This window comes from Mytilus galloprovincialis, chromosome 11, assembly GCF_965363235.1.
Source record: "Mytilus galloprovincialis chromosome 11, xbMytGall1.hap1.1, whole genome shotgun sequence".
Lineage (NCBI taxonomy): Eukaryota > Metazoa > Mollusca > Bivalvia > Mytilida > Mytilidae > Mytilus > Mytilus galloprovincialis.
The window spans coordinates 44,293,719-44,311,975 of NC_134848.1; the positions used below are offsets into that span (position 1 = coordinate 44,293,719).

General features: G+C 32.6%; 1 protein-coding gene across 1 annotated transcript; it reads left to right on the forward strand.

Annotated features, from left to right (window-relative positions):
• The first annotated feature begins 5,846 nt into the window (after positions 1–5,846).
• On the forward strand, positions 5,847–17,948 carry LOC143050760 (glucose dehydrogenase [FAD, quinone]-like). The gene is made up of 11 exons (XM_076223879.1): positions 5,847–5,979; positions 6,652–6,857; positions 7,700–7,889; positions 8,607–8,735; positions 10,281–10,402; positions 11,023–11,190; positions 12,221–12,371; positions 13,137–13,279; positions 13,733–13,907; positions 16,625–16,850; positions 17,785–17,948. Exons 1-11 carry the CDS (start codon positions 5,847–5,849, stop codon positions 17,927–17,929), a joined length of 1,788 nt encoding a protein of 595 aa, XP_076079994.1. The 3' UTR covers positions 17,930–17,948.
• Positions 17,949–18,257: the final 309 nt, after the last annotated feature.

Below are 18,257 nucleotides of genomic sequence, written 5' to 3' on the forward strand. Positions count from 1 at the left end.
CTTGCTCAATGTTAACCAACGATAGATGATATAACTGCTTATAGTTGATAGTTGCGATTAATTGTGTACGTCCAGTATATATATTTCTGTTATTGTCTTGTCTTTGAGTATGTTTGTTTTGTTCATACATCGTTGACAATGTAATGGAATTTGATGCGACTGTCATACAAGTGAGAGGTTTAGCTAGCTATAAAACCAGGTTCAATCCACCATTTTCTACATTAGAAAATGCCTGTACCAAGTCAGGAATATGACAGTTGTTATCCATTCGTTTGATGTGTTTGGACTTTTGATTTTGCCTTTTGATTTTGAATTTTCCTTTTTGAATTTTCCTCGGAGTTCGGTATTTTTGTGTTTTTATTTTCGTCTAATGAAATGAAGCTGTCTATTTATAATATTTCATCTTAATCTAATATGAACTCTAATATTAACTTATATTTACGCCATAAATAAACATGATAAACACAGAAACTATGTATGTAATATGTTAAAGTGCACGAACACACTCTTGTCTCTTATATTGTGTCCAATGCTATGTTATTATTAACTTGGTTATAACCACAGTCTTTGTATAATTCACACATTAAATGTTTAAATTGGATATATCATGTTTGTTTTAAATCATTATATCTGCACTAATGTACTGTAGACTCCTTTTTTGTCATTAAACATTTGTAGTGTGTTTATCTTTCAAATATCACCTTGCTTCCACAGTAGTGCAATTTGGAATATAACCGGCCGGTCAAGATATATGATAGGAACACCAATTTAGGCTTGCATCTAGTCAGCAACGGACATCATACATAGCTAACAAAGAAGAGATATAGACAGATGTGGTGTGAGTGACAATGAGTCAACTCTCCATCCAAATAACAATTTATAAAAGTAAAGGCTATTTGATAAGCAGAGGGCGCGGCATTTTCCGTACATGAGGCAACACATTAAAGACCCAATACAGACTGGATTTTTCATCGGTTATGAGAAGTTCAAAAAATAACATAATTATATTTTCCAGTGATTCTTGCTGATAATCACGATAAGTGAGATGCAATGTGAATGTGCGTAGTGTTTAGGGAATGTTCTAAAAGTGAAAAATAAAGTTTTTACAGAAACGACATTTGTAATGCATTCGTTTAATGGGTTTGATCTTTTGATTTTGCTATTTTGCTAAGGCTTCCCGTTTAGAACTTTCCTTGGAGTTCTATACTTTGTTTTTATGTTACTTTTTTTTCATACATGAAATGTACTCATGAGGAAAACTATATTTGGTTTGAACTAAATATGGGTATCTAGAAGAAAACGCATAGGTGTTGTTTTTATGTTCTTATCTACAAAATGACATAGCACATGAACATAAACGAACTTTAAAAAAGAGACAAAAAATTGTTTCAACACATTTTTAAAGAGAGGCGAAGGATACCAGAGGGACAGTAAAGCTCATAGATCGAAAATGAACTGACAGCGCAATTGCAAACAAAACAAAAACACACAGACAAAAAAAAGTACACATGACACAAAATAGAAACCCAAAGACAAACAAACACGAAATCCGCCAAATTATAGGGTGATCTGAGATGCTCAAAAAGAGTAAGTAGATCCTGCTCCACATTTTGCACCCATCGTGTCACTCAGATCATTACGAACCCGGTTTATAGTCTTATTTGGAGTTATCCTCAGATATCTATTGCGCAGTAAAAATTAAATCAGCAAACTTCCACATAGAAAGTTCGGAAACTGCCAAGGAAACATAAGCCGCCATTGACACTATAACTGTAATCATGGTAATGGATAGTTTAGCGTCAGAAACTGCAAATAGTACAAAAGAAAAATAAGTCGTAATTGACATTGATACTGCAATTATAGTCAAGAGAAAGAAACTTCAGATAGTGCAAAGTCAACTTCAGCCAGTTTTGACACTATCACTTTAGTGACTAGTCAAGTGTCGGAAACTTCCAATAGTTCAAAGGAAAAATTAGTTGCCATTGACACTATTAATACAATGAATAAACAAATGACAGAAACTTAACATAGTACATGTTCAATTGAAAAATCAATCGGTATTGACACTGCAACATGTCGGACATCAGCTCAAAAACGCTTTACCCAATTTACATAAAACGTTGGTGATAAGTTTATATATATTGACGTGATATCCCTTTTCTTTAATACATTTAAAATTTAAAGTTTCCTAGTAATGGGGTTTTATTCATAAAAAGGGCGATTTTCTCGTTTTCGGACAGTACTTCAATATATACACATGAAAAAAAAAAATGATTGAAATAAAAAAAAAACACTCTTTATTTTTTTGTGATATAATTTGGTAAAATAGAACTAGTTAAACATAATTGAAGTATCACCTGAGTTTAATCGATAAATATCGACTCGATAAGTTTTTATCTGCACATGCAACTACTGTAAACGTAAACAGCAAAACAGATGTTTGTATCCTCATTGTTTTCAACACTTGAAATAACCAAGTTTTAAAAGTTCTGTGATTGACATCTTGTAATCATGGTAATGGGTCCTTGACAACTACAGCAAGATGGCAGATTATCAGCATAAGAGAAGCAGGGATGCCGCTTTAACAACTGCACGTATTGTTGGTCATCACCATTTCACTATAAGTCGTTTTGAGAATAAAATCAGACAATAAACGCTGTTAAAAACCTTCCGAGATACCATTTGCTAGAGAAAATCAAGCATAATGAATGTTGGTCAGAAGGAAACCCATTGCATACAAGACAATCCGTAAAAGAGAGTGGTGGCCATACAGGAGCCTTTTTACAAGAACTGTTCTAGATGTTAATGTCGGTTTCTGTAAAATCCGCCGTTTCATATGTAGTCAAAATTCACGCACCTCAACCTGGTGCACTTTTGTTGTGTATAATATTTCTATTGTTTTGTTTATTTGCTGTGTTTTTATATCGTCCAGGACATTCATAAAGCATAAATTTAACACATGTTTGCAAGGCAGCTAAAATAAATGGTGGGGTTTCAGCTTCAGTACATATCATAGTCACACAGTGTAGGTTTGTTTTAAAATTTTGCTACCCTTTACTACCGTTTTTTTCATTTCAATAATATATCTCATTAAACTCGATTATAATTGGTCCTAATTGGGCGACTAATTAACACATTATTGGATTTCTACAGAACGAAAAAAACACCTTACCGCAGTTGAGATTACTTTAATAGCGCGGGATTAAAAAATAAATAATACGCAGTCATCACCAGTAAGATTGACGTGTTGTCAGATGCTGCATTTTGATAAAATGGAGCGCTCTTTGCTCTTTAACAACCCTTGTAACCATTCGGTTTTAAAAGTTCCAACGCTTAATTTCTGTCTTTCCGCTTGATTTTATTTGTTTATTGGCTGTCTTAATTACCCGTCATTTTTATAGAAGCCCTTACATATTTAGATGATTAGCTTGTTTTCTAAGATCACTAGTTAATCAAACCAGGTCTGTCAATATGCATTACGTTTTACCTCATTTCAGCATCCCTACAACTTACAAGCCGGTTCAAGTCCAAGTACAGTGCTTGCATATGATACAAAAATTAAACTGTTATGTAAAATTTTCAGTTTAATCAAGTCAAATACATATTTCCCATAACACTTGTCATCAATTACTCCGAAGGTAAAGTCAACTTGAAATGCATATATAATGTTGGCAACAAGTTCAATTTTAAGAAAACCTGCACCTTATGCATGCTGACGTAATCGTTACTTAAATTTCATCATTTACACCTTCTGGTATGCATATTAAATTTGTTTTGTCATTTTTATTTTTTGTGTCTATTGATTGATAGATACAAGTTTACAGTGAAACATACAATAAAAATAACAAATGCAATAGCAACATGAATAATACATGTTATTAAAGGTTAAAATAACTAGAAACAACTGTCTGACTACATTGTGTTCAGACACGTTAAATAATGAATGTGTTTAAAACTATTGAAGTGTAGTTTCGGACTATAATCGGCATTTTTATACCGATATTGTTCTTTTTTAATTACTTTCCTTCAAAGTGAAATATACTGATAGAGATATGTTTACCATACATTGCATTAAGGGTACATTGTACAATTTTTGTTTTACCCCAGATAACTTTTAGATCACATTTGTGGTCGGGTTCATGCTGCTCAGTCTTAAGGGTGTTCTTTTTTCTTAATTACTATGTTTTATCTGTTTGTCTTTTTCATTTGAAACCATGGCGTTGTCTGTTTATTTTTTCTTCGATTCATGAGTTTGACTGTCCCTCTTGTATCTTTCGCTCCTTTTCTCAAATGTTTTTATTGTTTGCAAAGCTCTATATTATCTCCATGTTGTGATCAGCAATTCAAGTTTACTGATGGTTGAAATAATAAAAAGACGGCAAGGGCAAAGACCTAATGTTATCTGAACATTTGGTACATATTTACTAAAATGATAGATATTTTTCCGGCTTTTTAGCTCATCAGAAGTGGTTGGTCATTTATGTGATGTGTAAATAGTAAGTGTGTATAAAAGAGAAGATGTTGTATGATTGACAATGAGACTAAATGACGTAGAAAATAACAACTAAAGTCATCGTACGAGCATTCAAAAATGAAAGCCATACCGCAAAGTCAGCTATAAAAGACCCCGAAATGACAATGTAAAACAATTTCACCAGAACACTTACGGCCTACTTTCCATGGCAAAGGGTAAAGTTTTGAGACAAATATTTTTTGATGACAATAACTATATATAATTGTTGTTTTCAAGTATGACATGATGATCAATCATACATGGTGAACAAAAAGTCACATTAATTAGCCGTTATACATATTATACATGTAAATGTGTGCAAAACAAATTTTATAAAACTTTCAACCTTATTGGCAATTTAACGAGAAACAGGTAAGTTGTTTAATATTTTAACACACCGTTTAATCTGTATAGTGTCACACCCAAGCACGAGCATATCGATAATAAAAGCCGGTGATATAAAATGCAATGAATATATAAAAGTTGTTATTTTCATTGCAGCCGGGGTGTTTAAGGAACAAAACATCATATATTTCTTCAACATATTCGATTCATCCAGCAACATTGTCAACTGATATGTTTTTATTGAAAATAAATATCAAAACAGATATGCACACGACATTCTATATCACATAATTTATTTCTAAACCACTTTTATATATAATACATTTTGAACTTTAGAGGTGTATTTGTTGACTGATATATTGATATATATATTAAATTTAGTTATTTTGGCTATATTAGTTCAATGAAAATACAAGCCATACTAAACTCAATTTGTACACAAGAAACTAAAATTTAGAATAATATTCAACTAACAAAGGCCAGAGGCTCCTGGCTTGGAACAGGCGCAAGAATGTGGCGTGCACTTGGTTAAACATGTTCATGATATCTCAACCCTCCCTATACCTCTAGCCAATGAAGAAAAGGAAACGCATAACAATACGCACATTAAAATTCAGTCCAAGAGAAGTCATACTACTAGCGCAAATTCATCATTTATGTTTTGGCGGAAATGTGATTCAGGTGAGAAAGAAAATAGGAATGTATCATAGCGAAAAACTATCCTACCAAGGCGCTTTTAGGTCAGAAACCCTTAAACATGAAAATTTAAAACAAAATTTGTCTAAGCAATATGCAATACAGCTAAACAAAAATCACATGTAAACATATGTTTTACTCTTATCACACTCACAGGATAAGGATATACAATGTGTTTATTTTATAAAAAAAAAAGTCAATGTTGTTTTTTTCTTCTCATTCATGGATCATGTGATAAAACAATCACCAATAACTCGTTTGTATTTGAAGTTAATGTTTTTCCAGGTTAGATATGTTCCTAGGTGCAGCGTTGTTGAATGTTGCTGCTCTAACAACATTTCTGAGTGGTGTGCTACCACCAAGACCATCTGATCCTTCGGGGATATTTGACAGACCTCTGAAGCAGTATTATGACTATATTGTCGGTAATAAAAAAAAATATATTCCCTGCACCTTGTACAATTTGTTTCCTGTTCACAACTTAAGATAATCAAACTTGGTATGAAGTTTGATTATGAAATAAGGATGTGTCACATTCTAAAGTCGGGTACCTATGATAATACAAAATGCAGAAAAATGCAATAACCGTCTGGATAGAGAAAAACATCAATAACTACATTAAGACATATTCATCACAGAATAACAACGAACACGTGAAATACTTTCAGACAGTACACCAAAATAGCATAATGTTATTACGAACTGTTCGTATCATGAATGTATATAAGCCACACAAATGCACGTTTACAAATAGACTCATTAGTGACGCTTGAATCCGAAACAATTAAGATCCCAAATGCAGAACGAAGTTGAAAAGCATTCAGAACTACAATTCCTAAACTTTTTTAACAAATACGGGTAGGGTGATTTATTCCTGGAGCAGAAAAGCCATAATTGTTTCCCTTTTATGTTGCACTGTCGCATGTTCTTGTTGCACTTCAATTGCTGTTGTTTCGTTGTTTTCCTCTAATATGTTATTGCCTCCAACGGTTTTGTATTCTCGCAATCGATTGACTACTTTTGAACAGCGGTATACTACCGATGATTTCATATGTCCAATGATATAAGGTTTATTATGACATCATGTATTTTCCAAGTTGGAGCTGGATCGGCAGGTGCTGTACTGGCTTCTAGACTGTCAGAGGAACCAGTCTCAGTTCTACTTCTCGAAGCCGGAGTTTCCGAACTTGAAAATGAATTTTCAATCGTGCCAGGACATTATGGTAAATTGTTTGGAACCGAGGCTGACTGGCAATTCAAAACTGTTCCACAACGGTACTCGCATTTTGCGCGAAAAGACAAGGTAATATTATTCAGATCAAATAGGATAGATTGTGTTATTTAATATGTTTCATAGTTTCGTTCTTCTACATTAGTAACGAGAGTGTCCTAGTTTGTAACGTAATGTACGAGGATTACATGTAAAAAGGTATATGATGTTTCATGCTTCGATATATTGAACATATTTTGTTCAATACTTTGAGAATAGGTACAATTTGGGTTTTAAAAGAACTCATGAAAGTTGCACATATGCCTATAGAAGCTTAATATTACAATCATACGTTTCATGTACATAAGATGAGTCTGTGGTACTTAAATCAACCAATTTGTGAAGACAAATCAGTGGCCATTATTAACAATAACCAAACAGTTCCTAAATATATTCGTTTCGTAAACATTCTAACAAAAGTTTAATATGAAGTAATGAATTTCGAACAGCGTATATCCTACTGTTGCATTTACTTAAAATAATGTAATCAAGAATGTAATTAGCATCCTAGTTTTGATTTTAAATGTTATTCCACGGGCCAGTATATGCGTTATACAATGCTTTGAGCATTATATTATCCAAAGTAAGACTATGTACAAGATATACATGTATGGTATTCTGCAAATCGGCGGTAAAATTAATACCAATCTGGGCGTCATTTTACCAGACAAAGCCAATAAATCCTATGATAAGCTTATAAGGTGCCATTGGCTATCATCAGTCTTTTAGTTATCTTTATTGGTATATTTCAAGTGGTAAAAGTATTTTTCTATGTTCACCCCTATAAAATAAAACGTGTGTGTATGTTCTAGGGTTTCTTGAAAATGATCAGTATTTATATCGTTTAGGTATTAATCTTTTACTCTTCTAACCAGATCTCACATTTCCCACGAGGTAAGATCTTAGGAGGTTCAAGTAGTTTGAATGGTATGGCGTTTATCAGAGGCAGTCGGCATGATTTCGATGAATGGGCAAATCAAGGATGTACAGGATGGAGTTACAAAGACGTTCTGCCTTACTTCAAAAAGATAGAGAACATTAAAATTCCTGAACTCGAAAACTCAAGTAAGTTAGAGGTATAGTAACGTGTATCAACTCATTATAGATACCAGCCAGACTTAATTTTCAAGCTTTTAGGAAGTATTTATCTTCAATGTTCTTCAATTTAGTACCTTATTTCTCTTTGTTTACATATTTTAAAATTATTCGAACATCACTTTCATGTATGAGTCCTTTGTAGATGGAAAACATATAAAATGTCCTTTCTTATATACATGATGCGTTTATTTACAAGTACCTGATTTTGGTGTGACTTCTAACACGCATTGAGGTAATTCCACAAAATTTGACAAACATTAATTTCAGTTGGATTTGCGGTATAGATTTAGTGAAACAAATTAAAAAATAACTTTGTCAAAATGTATATTGATTCTCGTTTTTGTAAAGATAAAATAAAAAGTATGAGCCATCGTGCCATTTGTATACCTACACGTGCAATTTTACACAAATTTAGATAAATTATTCACAAAAAGAAAATAATATTTGTTGTTAATATGAAGATATCGTTATTAATTTATTTTCATAATAAAATGTGTTTTAAAAATTTGATTTGCCAATTTGATTATGGACTTTCTGTTTTTTTTACTTTTCTACAGATTTCCCAAAACTGTTTCCCTATTTTTGCGATTGTACTATTTTGTTTTAAAGCATAAATGTCCAATCCACACACTATATGTATTGTATTTGAAAATAAGTCTTTCAGCATGTTTAATTAATTTGCAGAATACCATGGACAAAATGGGCCAGTAACTATCACTCATAAAGCTGCAACACCTCTAGAATTTTTCCATCAACAAGCAGCTGCCGAAATTGGTTATCAAACTACCGACTGTAACGGATACGACCAAATAGGTCAGTGGGTTATATTTTGTCATTTTTCATTGCAATGGAAACGGAAAAATAGGTTAGTAGGTTATATTACGACTTTCTCCATTGTAATGTGTACGGTCAAAAAGGTCAGAGGGTTTTAGTACGTCAGTCTCCATTGAAATTGACAAGATCAAATAGGTAAATAGGTTATGTTACGTCATTATCCATTGTAATTGATACGATCAAATAGGTCAGTAGGTTATATGACGTCATTCTACATTGAAATGGATACTATTAAATTGGTCAGTAGGTTATAATACATCATTCTCCATTGTCATGGACACGATCAAATACGTTAGTAGGTTATATTACGTCATTCTCCATTGACAGTATTTCATACGGACCAGAAATCATTGTAAGCTTCAAGGATCGTGTATATCGCGTTTTGTGAATTGGTTCCTTGCAAGAAACATATTTTAGTTTAATTGACAGGATATAGGTCTTATTTTAGTTGTTGCTGATAAATCGTGCTTGTCAAAAGTGTGTACAGTTTCGTGATCATTTTCGATTGTAGTAATGCAATGGCAAAAATATGACGGAAGGGATTTATACAGATTGTTCTCTGTGGTTTATTTGTTATTCATCGTGTAAATTCGTCTACAGAATCAAGTCTCTTTTGCAGATCTATGTGTGTCAACTTCTGTCAAACTTGCATAATAAAGACTGTTCAATAAAGGTTGCAAATTCAAATCCCAAAACTTTCCCTACAATTTCTTTTAAAAATACACTCAACCTGTGAACTCTGAACTCAAATTCCATTATGCAGTAGTTTTAAATAAACGCTAAGACTTTAAATAAGTCAAAAATATATTAAAAAAACAGGATTTAATATTAACTAGACACCTTGTCGCCAAAGAGGTCTCGCATAAAAACTTAAGACGACTGAAAAGTGTGGTCTTGTCCAGGGATGGACAAAACACATATGTTGGCGCAAAAGATATTTAATTATAGTGGGTGATCCCAAAACATGTGATCCAAACAAGAAGCGGTAAATGTAAGAGGATATACGAGATCAAAGTAGAAAACAAATAGACCTAGGAAAATCCCCAATGTACTATAGCTAGTGTTTCAGTTTTAAAAGTAAGCCCCAAGATACCGCTCCCTGGACCAAATATTCTGGAAAAAAGCTTTATATTCTTTCAAAAAAATGATATGTATTGATAAAATGAAAGGCTCGAGTGTTATCGGTCAAAACTATATTTATCGAAACTCTAAACTTATGTCGGTGTTTCAGACCTAAATGAGTTGGTCCACTCCCCTTTTTGGACCCAAAATATAGCAGTTTTACAAAATTGTTTGAATGTATACTTTATGTATTGGACAGTAGAATTATTCCGCTACATTTTTTCCTGTTTCGACAATACAAGTTAAGCATCGAAAACTACGTCTAAACTTCAGCGAAAAAAAATGTTGGATATAAGTGCTGATCTAAACACCGACATTAACATTTAATAAATTAGAGCATTGTTTTCACTACATATGTTAAATGTTCACCAAAGACATTTTTTCAACATTTTTTTATTTTAGGGTTTTGTCCAATGCAACTTAACATAAAAAATGGTGAGCGTTGCAGTTCTGCATCATGCCATCTGCGACCAGTAATACGTAGAAAAAATTTACAAGTCAGTATACATAGTTATGTATCAAAGGTAAACACATGAATAATGTTTTGTTTAGTTTATTAATAAAAAAAATTGACATGATTTTATATAGTCTCATAACTTTATATGTCATTGTATTATACTGTTGTTCTCTGCTTTCTATTTATGTTTTATATAATCTAATTTATGCTGTTAAATTTTGACATGGCATGACTATGCTTTTGCAATAAAGATTCAGTCATTCATTCATTCAATGAGACAGCTCTCAACTAGAAACCAAAATGACAAAGAAGTTTACGTACAGCCTTCAACAATGAGAAAAGCCCGTACCGCTAGTGACCTATAACAGGTCCCGAAATGACAATGTAAATCAAATCAAACGGGAAAAGGCAAAATACGTATTCAATATGTGACCCACGCCTTGTTGCAAATTAAATCGGTTAAAACTGATGATTGAAAATTGAGAAGACATTAATATGTTAGGGAAAATATATATTAACACCAGTTTTAACCCTATAATTAGAACTGAAGTTCAAGTGAAAATAACATTGCACGTGATATAATTCATGTAAGTTATAACTTTTTCTCGGTTTTATTTTTTTAGACTTAACATAGCAAATATGTTCTTATCTGTTTAATTAATGAAAGTGTGTTTGTTTCATCTGTAGATGTTATTTCGACAAAAAACAGCGATTGGAGTAGAGATTATAAAGTATGGACGCAAAATTAAAATATATGCTAGACGGGAAGTAATATTATCGGCTGGTGTAATAGGTTCACCACATATTTTACTTGTGTCTGGAATAGGACCACGGGATCATCTTCAACAACTCAAGGTAAATTATTGATATTATATTTGTAATATACATTATGCTAAAATACAGTTTGTTAAAATCTCAATGATCAGTTTATAATGACATTAAAAGACCTCCTCACAAAATGGGCTGTTCAAATCTGGTGGCCATTTATGCTCGAGGATCCCAACACCCCTTTAATCTCGGAGGTCTTTTGATATCAATATTAGCATAGCATTGATATTTTACTGTTACTTATAGAGGCCCTTATAAAGAGTATAGCATTAATTTCTAGAACGTTATATACTTTCTAGAACAGATGACAACTTGTTCATAATACCATCGTCATTTTCGAAATAAATTCAAATAAACTTGATGCTAACACTGAAGGTTTATCCTTGAACATTGACAGAAGACATGATCATTTCGTTTTAAACGTAAAATATTGTATAGTATAGTAGATATTAGTGCTCTTGTTTGAAACTTTACAATCGGCTATGTTTACGTTTTTTTTTTTTTTTTTTTTGGTTGAATACATGTTTGTGTCAATTCCCTAGAATAAAAACTATTGCAATTCGTCAAAATAATCACGAGGAAAACTTGGTGCTAAAAGCAAAATCACTGCCATCAGCGGTATTCAAATATCACCTTCAAACCATAACAACTTTGAAAATTTATCTGAAATGACATGGACTCACTAGCTTTTGAAAAGGAGCATCTAACTACATTCAAGTTGTACCAAAGTAGAGATATCTATATATCAACAACATAGACTGATCAAACAGCACGACCTTTTGCACAGTTTCATAGGTTTTCGTTACTTTTTTATAGAGAGGCGTTCCTATCCAGTACCCATTACATAAAACTTTAGTTCTTATAAAACTATATATATTATCAAATAGTGTTTAAACAGAGGAACGAACGAATTCAGTGGGACAGTCAAGCTCATAGATCGAACATAATCTGTAAACGCCATTGTTGAAAATTAAAAAGACGTGTTCTAACGATAGCATTGTAGATATGAATGTAAATTGTGTAACAACACAAGACACGTTTCATACTATTATTTTAGATCCCAGTGCGAGCAAACTTGCCTGTTGGTAAACACTACAAAGATCATCACGTTTTGATATTAACTTACTCAATCAACACAACGCTTTCCTCAAATAGTAACCAGGACGATGATACTGCAGAAAAGTTGGAATATATACTTCATAGAAAAGGTATGCAAAGTAGTTTATTGTAATTAGATCATTAGATATTGTTTTAATTGGTATTGCTATTGTATAAGTAAAATGAAAGCAAACTAAATATTATTGATTTTACATACACACATACATGAAACTACTAACTGTCGATACATGTATCTTGGTTTTGCACAAGGTCAAATTTTCTCTGACTGTTTATGACGTCTGTTCCAAGTCAGGAATATGACAGTTGTTATCCATTCGTTTGATGCGTTTGGACTTTTGATTTTTGACTTTTGATTTTTTTCCTCGGAGTTCAGTATTTTTGTGTTTTTACGTTGGATTTGTACTGATTCCTAATTTAGTCGTAGATGTACGATTTTTTTATTAGTTTCTACTGGCTTTCTACTAGCTGCCAGTAACTTCTTGTACTCTCATATTAGAATTTAGTGTCTTTTGTTGTTCTGATATTCAAATATTCGGCCAGGTCCACTGTGTGTAATTGTTTTTGATATAGTATTTTTGTCTGTTTGATACGATACGCCTTTTTCGAATGATTCTTATTGTTCGTTCTTATGTTGAACTGTTGTGGGTAAGGGGACTAATTCGTAGTTATATCTTGGTAACCATAGAAACATTTGTTTTTTTAATATTTTTATATTCAAATACTTTTTCCAAAAACTAAAATCCTAATATTGTTTTAATAGAAATACTTATCATGCTTATATAAAGACAGATGACAAACATATGCAATCATTCAAAGAGCTCTGTAATAACTTAAACATGTGTATTGTTATTGAGGACGCTACAGTTCAACAGTTGATGGACATGTGTTTTCAAAGATGCCTATGAAAGGTCCACAGAACGCCTACCCAAATATACAGTTATCCTTTCTAAGAGGTGCAGGAGACATTGGAAGAGACCCCACATATTTTCTCCCAGAGGTAAATAAAAAAAGTATGAGGAAAGGTGTGTGTGATAACGAAACACATTTTTTTTTAAATGTTCCATCAGGGTGACTTTGTTTCACCGCCAACATGGCCAATAGCCATATGTTGTTAAAATTTATTAATATATTCCATAAAAAAATATGAACAAATGTTGTCACCATGCCGACGTTACAATAATACGTAGGAAAACTCATTACTCTCTCAATATGAACATATTAGATACGAAACCACCCTTCCATAGCTTTTAATAGTTTTTCTCTTCAGTCAAATAAAAACAAAATGCACATATAATTTCAAAATGTCTAAATATATTGCAATATCACTGTTTAAGCAAAGTTACGAATTCCTTCCTGTAATGTTTATCAATCATGATGTATTTGAAGCAAAGATCTATATTCAGTTTATGTATACTCTTCTAATTTTAAATTACCATTATTTTCATATCAGATAGTCCGGGAACTTCAACCTAGACTACCTGATTATGGGTTTGCAGTACTAATATACACTTTACACCCAGAGAGTAGAGGATTTATAAAGTTGAAGAGTAGGAATCCATTGGTAAAGCCATTGATTAATCCAAATATGTTTTCTCAACCTATAGATGTTTCGAAGTTAATTTCAGGTAATTATTAAGTTGGTGTCCATAGGGTATGTCTACTTAAATACTAGACTAACGTATAATAAAGCCGAACTGATATAAACTTGTTTGGTTATTCTTATGAACATCAAATATATTTAGTAATTAAAGGCTCCATATTTAAAGGCTCTCTTTTGAATTGTTTTACATTGTCTAATCGGGGTCTGTTATAGGCGAATATGTGGTATGTGCTTTGCTCATTTTTGAGGGCCGTACGTTGATCTATAGTTGTTAATATCTGTGTCATTTTGGTCTTTTGTGAAGAGTTGTCTCATTGGCAATCATACAACATCTTCTTTTTTCATATCCACTTTTTTGTATGGTATTGGGATAAACATCAACAATCTGATGTTCATTTAGTGTCGTTTGTTGATATGGTTCAATGCAATATGTCACTTCATAATTTAGTCTTATTTGTTTCTTGCATTATTCTGCTTTTGTCTGATCAATTGTGTTATAAGAAAAATATTTTCATTTTCAAAATCAATTGCCACCTGTGGGTGACTTAAGAGAAGGGAAGCCAAATCTCGGAGAAGGTCGGTCGCGATCGAGAATATGTTACACGATCAAGACCTAAATGAATACAGTATCATGCTTTATATTGACTGTTTGTACAAAATCTGACTCATGAAATAAGCATACTACCAAATTCACAAGAAGTTATTAATTTATAATTGAACGCCAGGAATTGAACTGTGGTAGAGATGACTATATTTTCTTACGCCAGTCAATCAAATCATTGAACGTCACAGAGTCATGACATGATTATAATTTCTGTGTTTAGCTTTTTTAAGCCGATACATACCTTTCAAGCTAAAACACAAAGAGTTATCTGATGCGCGTGTCTAGTCCCAGGTACATTTGCATATACATACAAGAATATGCCGTTCTAGGTGTTGCAATAATGGTTTTAGTGAGGACACATGACACATGTGTCCATCTACCTTCACTTAATATATCACCCACAATTTTATAACAAGTCATTTCAATGTGAAATCCACCTTACATGACGATAAACTTATCTTCTCTGTACAAATTAGGCAATTCCCACTGAATATGTATTTCCCAAAGTGGCTGATCTGCCGTTACTATTAATTTTTTTTCTCGTTTTAACCACATTTTCCGTCTTATCCATCAAATAACTGATCATTGCAACTGAATTGGCTTGTTCTTAAACAATGCATCATAGATTTTACACTTACTTGCTTTTTAGAGTAATGAGATGAACTACGATTTATACCAGTTTGCCCTGGTAGTGCATAAAAATCACTCATTATGTCTATTTTTAGTTTGCGCATGCGCAAAATTGTAAAATCATGTGTGTTATAACCTTGAAAAATGTTATCAAACCAAATCATAATATCATTAAAAATCCTAAATCCTAAATCACTTATATTTTATAGTAAATATTTAAATATTTTTTAAGGAATTTTGTTACATTTTCGCGCATGCGCAAACCCGGTTTGCGTCAAAAACTCATGCCTAGGGAATTATTCACATGAAAAGAAGGTAGCTACCAAACCAGACAGCTGTTTTTCACTAAAAGAAGGTAAACGAAAAGTTTTTTCTGAAAAAAAACAGTATTTTCAAACTGAAAAAAAAAAACATTTTAGAAAACGGCGGTGACCATCTTGAAAAAATGATTTTTTTAAATGGCCAGCAGTTGTTTCTTTAAAAGTATATTATAATGATGCTTTGTGGTAATTTATCATTTGCACAATTCCCTCGATTTTGCCTGCTAATATCTTCCACTATATTTGTTTCTTGTGTTTATATAGATTAGACCGTTGATTTTCCTGTTTGACTGATTTTAGAATAGTAATTTTGTGAAACCCTTCATAGCTTGCTGTTCGGAGTGGAGACCTTAGTTTGACATATATAATGGTATACTTTTAAAATCTGAATTTGGATTGAAAGTTATCTGATTGCCACTTATACTTAATCTTCTCATACCAATAAGATGATAAGTTTGACAAAATTCAGTTGCATTTTTTCTTTATCAACCTTTGTATATGTATAGGTCGAAATAATATTGTTACATGTCATTGTTAAAGATTGGTGTTCCAGTTCGCAACCAAATCCGGTTGGAAAGGGAACAAGGAATCCGATTCCTCTAGTAGAGCGAGAGACTGCAACGCTGTCTGCGCGTTAAATACCCTTATTACAACTCTGAGATATCCGTAGGTTGCCTTTTTGTGAGGGAAATGTCTGTCCTATATGTTTGTATGCACAACACCCCAGACCTTATTCTTTCAACAGGATCTACCTATTGTATTTATTGTAGAATTTTCTGTTCTGAATATCGATGATATATATTTGCCTTTGGATGTTAAGCAAACACCAATCAATCATTACTTATTGGCTAGGACAACCAATATAACACTTTTTAATTTACAAAATGCACCTTGTCGGTCTTAATTTTTAAAATAATGTTTAAAAAAAAAGAAAAAAAAATAAGGTTGAAAATGTTTTAAATACAATGTGTGTCGGCGCTTATCGTATAGGTGTTGTGATATATCATGTTTTATTGTAGTAGCATTGATTATTATCATTCTTCTTTCTGACTCGTTAAAACTTGACTGTGCTAATGAGCGGGACTATTTACCATCATACAAGGCATGCTACTGACATGTACAAACACCAGATGATCATTCATACAATCGTCCGCTTTTTAACTTATTGTTCAACATCTTCTGTTATAGGAATTCGTCTCGTGCAAAGTTTTGAAAGAACAAAAGCATGGAGAGGTCTAGATGCAAGGTTAATTCGGATGGATACTACAAACCATTGTGAAAGACTACCATTTAACACAGATGCCTATTGGGACTGTATTATCAGACATTTTGCAAGATACGGAGAGCATCAAACCAGTACTTGTAGAATGGGTGCAAAGTCAGACCCAACCGCTGTTGTCGACCCTTGTTTACGGTAAGCTGTATATGCCAATAAGGATTTGTGTTTCATATTTATATATACATGTAGAATAAACTCATCATAGATACCAGGACTACATTTTTTTATATACGCCAGATGCGCGTTTCGTCTACAAAAGACTCATCAGTGACGCTCGAATCCAAAATGATAAAAAAGCCAAATAAGAACGAAATTGAAGAGCATTACGGACAAACATTCCTAAACGTTTTGCCAAATACAGCTAAGGTAGTCTATGTCTGAGGTAGAAAAGCCTTAGTATTTAAAAAGAAAATCAAATATTTTGTAAACTGGTGGCCCCCGGCTGTTGTCTGCTCTATGGTCGGGTGGTTGTCGCTTTGACATATTCACCATTTCCTTTCTCAATTTTGTTTTATTAATATAACCATATCAATGATAATTCATGTCATTACATACAGTGCTGACTACTGGGCTTGTGATACCCTCGGGGAAATATCCTCTTTCTTTAGTTTTCAATTTCGTTCTCGACAGGTTGTATTTGCAATTAACATGCACCTTTATATGACAATCTTCGTTTTCCAAAAATATAATTGATATTTAAAAAACAACAAATTTAATCTATGTGGTTAGTTAATTCTGAATCAAAACAGCTGTACCCTAATATATAAACACGACAACAAACAATAAAATATCTAAAAACTTTCAATACAATGCATGTTCCAAAAACAAATTAAAAATGACAATAAAAAGCAGTAATAAGTATACTATTATATACCATGAATGCATGTCTTGGGTCACCATCTGGAAGATATTAGGACATGGATCTCAACATAATGGACAAAAGCAGGTGCCATGGAAAGGTGATCATCTGTTGATTTCAACCCTTTCCGTTGCAGAATTGACACACTAGCGTAAAAGAAGCTGTTTATAATGTCTTAAGTTTTTTAACAAGATATTTTATTTTTTACAGAGTTAAAGGAATACGAAATTTGAGAGTAGTTGATGCATCAGTGATGAGAGGCCTTCCATCTGGTAACACCCATGCCCCGACTGTGATGATTGCTGAAAAAGCAGCAGACCTAATTAAGCAAACACGGAAAGTAAAAACAGTATAATAAACAAAGTATAAATGGTGATTGTTTTAAATTCTTACTTAGGATAACAAGTATTAACAAAAAAACAATTCATTGCCACAGCATATACCCAAATGTGATATGTTGTCCTTTATCAACAACACTGTTTGTTAAAGCACAAATAGAAGGCAAGCTCACATGAATGATATGGGTACATTTATGTGTGTATTTGTACAAAAGAAGCCTAACTAATAAATATTCAGCAAATTCCACACGTTTTACAACAAAATGTCCTACAGAACTCAACCTTTGACAAAAAATCTGGCATAGAAGAAAACATACCGTATACAAACTGATTATCTTAACCGCT

Coding starts and splice junctions, on each gene's coding strand:
- LOC143050760 (XM_076223879.1), top strand. CDS start 5,847: ATGTTCCTAGGTGCAGCGTTGTTGAATGTTGCTGCTCTAACAACATTT. Junction 8,736..10,280: donor TAACGGATACGACCAAATAG/GTCAGTGGGTTA, acceptor TTTTTATTTTAG/GGTTTTGTCCAATGCAACTT. Junction 13,908..16,624: donor TGTTTCGAAGTTAATTTCAG/GTAATTATTAAG, acceptor CTTCTGTTATAG/GAATTCGTCTCGTGCAAAGT.